The following is a 4,383-nucleotide window of genomic DNA, read 5'->3' as shown; positions in this document are numbered from 1 at the left end:
AAAAAAAAAAAAAAAAAAAAAAAAAAAGGGAAGTGGAAAAGAGGAAAAATTTATAGCTCTGACAGATGTGAATCTTTGATTCTTGGAAGCACAGTTTAGAAAATTATTTTTAGATGCAGTTTCTTGTCAAGGGCAGCTGGAAGCCTGCAGTGTTTGAATGTATTTTTTAAAAAGAGTTTCATTTCTCATAATCCCTTTAAATGCTGTAAATAACTCTTATTTCAGAGAAAAGAGTCCTTTCGAAATCCATTTTCTGCTTTTCTACTTCTAGGGGATTTTTTAACAACAGAATGACCTGGCAGCTGGATCACCATGATGGGGCAGGCACAGGCTCTGTGCTGATTCTGCTGTACCAACTGGTCTTAGCACAACTCTACTGTGCCCAGAATCCAAGACCTGGCCTCTGTCTGTGCTGTCAAGTTCATAAGTGACAAAAGTGTATAACAGCTCACTTGAAAATTTACTACTTGTTGTTGTTTATTACAAGAGGTAAAAACAAATGTGCTTTCCAGGCAAAAGTTTGGCTATTAATCTTTGCATCAGCTCATACAACATAATCTGACACATTTTGTAGGTGACTTGTCAGAAACAACCCTGTGTAACCCCTCAAACCATCTGTCCTCACATCTCCTGACAGATGTTCATTGATCAGCCAATGGATGCTGTTTCTCTGATGTGTTGGTACCACGTAATCCATTGGCAGAGATTATTTTCTTACCACTAATTTGGGTTCCTGTCTTCCACCCTGACATCAGCTTTCATGAAATTTGCAAAGTGTCATGATCTGCCTTTCTTTAAAATCAGAGTGAAAGTAGAAAATTAATTCAGACTACATCCAGAAAGGAACGGACATAAGGACAAAAGCAGCCATCTAAGACTCATTTCCTAAAAAAAGGCAAGAAAATGTTTCCCATTATGCAACTGTTGATTTTTTACCAAGGCTTGTATTTCAATTGAAGTGATTCTCATAGAGCAAAAAAGAAAACAGGTAAAATTTGATTTGACAATGTTTCTTTTATTCCCTCTGCACTGGGTGTTCCCCCTTTGCGGTATGGCACAGCTACAGACCTTGGCATCTGCTGCTCCTCAGGACACATGAGCAGAGCTGAGCCCTTTCCCAAATAAATGACCCACCCAACATGATAAAAGTAGCACTTCTCTCCTATGTTGAGACAATTGCTCTCGTCTCGCCACTGTCTATATGGACTTGCAAACCTGTCCCAGTAATAAAACCCACAAATGTTCTACACAGTAGAGAAAAATTCATGAAATTCCTTAGGACATCCAAAACCACCACAAAGACATTCCATCGTTTTCATTTCTAGTCCTTTTAAATAGGTGGTGATGAGTCACGGACTCAAGATCATTTCCTTGAATCCAGATGGCACAACTTCACCACACTTGGCAGCTCCGGATCACTTCTCGTAGAGCCTGTATTCCTTCCATGGTTTTGTCCTTTAAAGCCATGGCGAGGAGAACAGGTTTGTTCCCAGCTTCCTGCGACACGAACGCCACCAGGTTTTTGGCACAAACATGAACGAGGGGCTGAAAAGCAAAGGGATACAGATGTACACTCCTACAATGGGAGAGCCCTCCTGCAGGAGAGGAAGCGTCCCTGAGTGACGTGGAGAAACTCTTGATTCTGGACTCAGACTGAGCTCGATGCTTGTTGGCCAGTTCCAACATGGTCAGCAAAGGCAAGCCATGGGACAGGGAACTTCAGAAAGCATTTTCTCAACCAGATTAAAAGGGAAGAGTTTGGTCCCATGAATGTGCCAGCCACCCACACCACCCGGAAACAACTTCAGTGGAGCTGCACTTGAATTGAGTTCAGCACTGTCTGGGAAACTTGGAAACTCCGTACGGAGAATCTTTCCTTCCATAATCCTCCCACCTGAACTGTGGCACCAGTGTTAAATTATATGAAATGCTATGGATCCAAATGCCTTTATTTCCTTCACAGCCAGGTTTCTAAAGAAGTTTGCAAGTACATTTTTTTTTGTTTAAAATCTTGTTCTGAAAAGGGGATGTTCCATTGACAAGCTCTGGAAAAAAGCTGTTATTTTTGTAATTCCTAGAGATCCCCAAATGGTGTTAAATACACAGTTTTTGTATGTCTGGTGTTACAGACATGTTGCCTTTTATTTTAATAGAATAATGAAGAGCAGAAATAAGTAGTGAGGCTGAAGGAGGCAAAAAAAGGGATATAACCTTTTCCATGAGGTTTCTTTAACAAGAATACATCAGAACAGCATTGACTATGTCACATGGAAGGCACATACAATGACATCTAGCCCAGCTGCCTGACCAACTCAGAGCTGACCAGGTTAAAACATTATTCAGGGGATTGTCCAAATGGCTCTCAAACACTGACAGGCTTAGAGCATCAAGCACCTCAAGCCTGTTCCAGTGTCTGACCACACTCGTGGTGAAGAGGTGTTTTCTCATGTCCAGTCTCAACCTCACCCAGCACAGCTTCGAACCACCCAGCTTGTCTAGGGTTTATTTACACCCATAGTTGTGTATCTGTTGGAAGGATGAGTTTGCTTGATTTCAGCTGCTGTTTGGAAGTGTGCAGCGTCCCAAAGAAGGATGTTAGCAGTGACAAGCAGGAAAGCAGCAAACTAGTGAAAGTCTTTTCTTGAAATTTAGATCAGTTAGTTAAAATTTTTTAAAAATAGAATGGAACAAAGTAAACATAGCACTTCCCATTTCCAAGTAAAACACAAAATAAGCTTGGGGGTGGAGGTGGTCAGAATTTGCATATATCAAAGCAGAGAAAGCAAAATATCTCCCAAAAAGGGAAGGCTATTGCTCAAGAGAAAGAACTCCACAAGGAAAAGTCATGGATAAAATCAGGAACTTGTGTTGTTATAGCTTTTCTAGTTAAATCTAGCAAGTAATATGCAATAGCTTCAACCTTGATGGAAAGCCTCATAATCTTGTAGCTCTGTAACTCTGTTTTAATGTTTGACCAGTTGATGCTTTGCGAAACACATTTGCATCTGCTTTCTCTCTAGCTTTGTGAAGTGGTCGATAAAAACCTCATTTTGTTGAAGCAAAACAAATTTAACTTTATCAAGGGAAGGTGCTGGGCACACTTGGGAGTGGGCAACTAAAGCCCATTATGGGGCTGGCATAGACAGGGGAGGATGGGGGTGGGAAAACAGACCTGAAAAGGAAAACAAACTCACTGGAACAGAAACCCAAAAAGGTTATCAATGGCTGCATATTTAATCTTGCAACCCTTAAATCAACACAGTTTTATCAAACTTTCCATAAACACGCAGAAGCAATCCATATCCTGTAGGATACAAAACAACAGATCGCCAAACCACTCATGGTTAGTTACACTTTTATGTCCACAGAGCAGACGAGCGCACATACTTTTCTGATGAGCCCCTCTTTCCTCATTTTAAAATTAATCTTATCACTGTTCAAACACTGCTTAACTGCTGTGATTCATCAACTCCCTGGCAACTTGCACAGCCCCACCCACTACATTTCCCCCTTATCCTTGCTGCCCCAGCGCTCCGCATCCGCTCTCACCTCACCTCATCCTTGCCCAGCAGCACCTTCGTGGTGAGCGTGGGCCTGCCCACGTTGTCGCCGACGATGTTGGGGTCCACGTAGACGATGGTGCCCATCTTGCCGTACTGTGTGACCACCACGAGGACGGAGTTGGAGAAGGCCGTGCACACCACCTCCGTGGGCACCCCGTGCACCACCTCCTCCCGCTGCTTGGACGTCACGATGGGACCCGCTTCCATCGCTTCCGAAAGGAACAACACGGCGACAGTACGACAGCATTACATGAAAAACATGCGCGACGCGCTACAAAAAGACCGAATCCTTCCCATAGTTTGAAATACCCACGCTGAGGTTAATTTCAGTACAAACCCGCAGCCCTGACTGGGGGGGACCTCGCAGCGCCGCAGCGATGGCATCACTGCCCCGCACGGCCCCGCTGCCTGGCAGGGGCCCCGCTAACGCGGGCAGCTGGCACCGAGGGGGAAACCTCGAGCCCTGCTTTCCACCCGGCTCCACCAGGCTTCTCCTGAGGGAGACATGGAGACAGGGAGACAGCCACCCCCATCCCGCCGGGCCGCGGCCCTCACCGCCCCTACCCTTGCCAGCCCCGCCGCGCCGCCGCTCTCCGCCCAGGCCCGCCCCGCCGTGGCGGAAGCGGCGCTTTTCTTTTCCTTTCCTTTCCCTTCCCATCCCTCCCTCTCTCCCTCCCGCAGCCGGCGGGGGGCGATGGCGCAGGGCAGCCCTCACGGCCTGTTCCCTCCCCTTCCCTCCGCGCCGCCGCCATTACCCGCTGTGCGCGCGGAAGGCGCCATGTCCGCCCCGCCGCGCGCTCCTCACGGCCCCTCGCCGGCC

General features: G+C 46.3%; 1 protein-coding gene across 3 annotated transcripts; it reads right to left on the bottom strand.

Moving 5' to 3' along the window:
• Window positions 1-994: 994 nt before the first annotated feature.
• PSMG3 (proteasome assembly chaperone 3) lies at window positions 995-4,178 on the bottom strand. Of its 3 annotated transcripts, none has more exons than XM_021539639.3 (3): window positions 4,128-4,178; window positions 3,555-3,834; window positions 995-1,545 (listed from the first exon to the last, which is right to left on the bottom strand). In XM_021539639.3, the coding sequence occupies exons 2-3, from the start codon at window positions 3,768-3,770 to the stop codon at window positions 1,393-1,395; spliced, it is 369 nt and encodes a 122-aa protein (XP_021395314.1). In that variant the 5' UTR covers window positions 3,771-3,834; window positions 4,128-4,178; the 3' UTR covers window positions 995-1,392. The 3 variants fall into 3 exon arrangements, with proteins under 3 accessions (XP_021395314.1, XP_021395313.1, XP_085447830.1); XM_021539638.3 differs by having other exon boundaries at window positions 3,555-3,772; XM_085591704.1 differs by having other exon boundaries at window positions 3,555-3,774; window positions 4,137-4,178.
• Between the last annotated feature and the right edge of the window lie 205 nt (window positions 4,179-4,383).

The sequence above is a fragment of the Lonchura striata genome, chromosome 14 (genome assembly GCF_050655825.1).
Source record: "Lonchura striata isolate lonStrDom1 chromosome 14, ASM5065582v1, whole genome shotgun sequence".
NCBI classification, from domain to species: domain Eukaryota; kingdom Metazoa; phylum Chordata; class Aves; order Passeriformes; family Estrildidae; genus Lonchura; species Lonchura striata.
The sequence above is the reverse complement of the archived record's forward strand: the minus strand, read 5'-3'. Positions and strand labels throughout refer to the sequence as shown.

Excerpts from the sequence above, each read along its gene's own strand:
- PSMG3 (XM_021539639.3), bottom strand. The coding sequence starts at position 3,770 with ATGGAAGCGGGTCCCATCGTGACGTCCAAGCAGCGGGAGGAGGTGGTG. Across the intron at positions 1,546-3,554 it reads TGCTGCTGGGCAAGGATGAG|CCCCTCGTTCATGTTTGTGC; the intron begins GTGAGGTGAGAG and ends TTTGCTTTTCAG.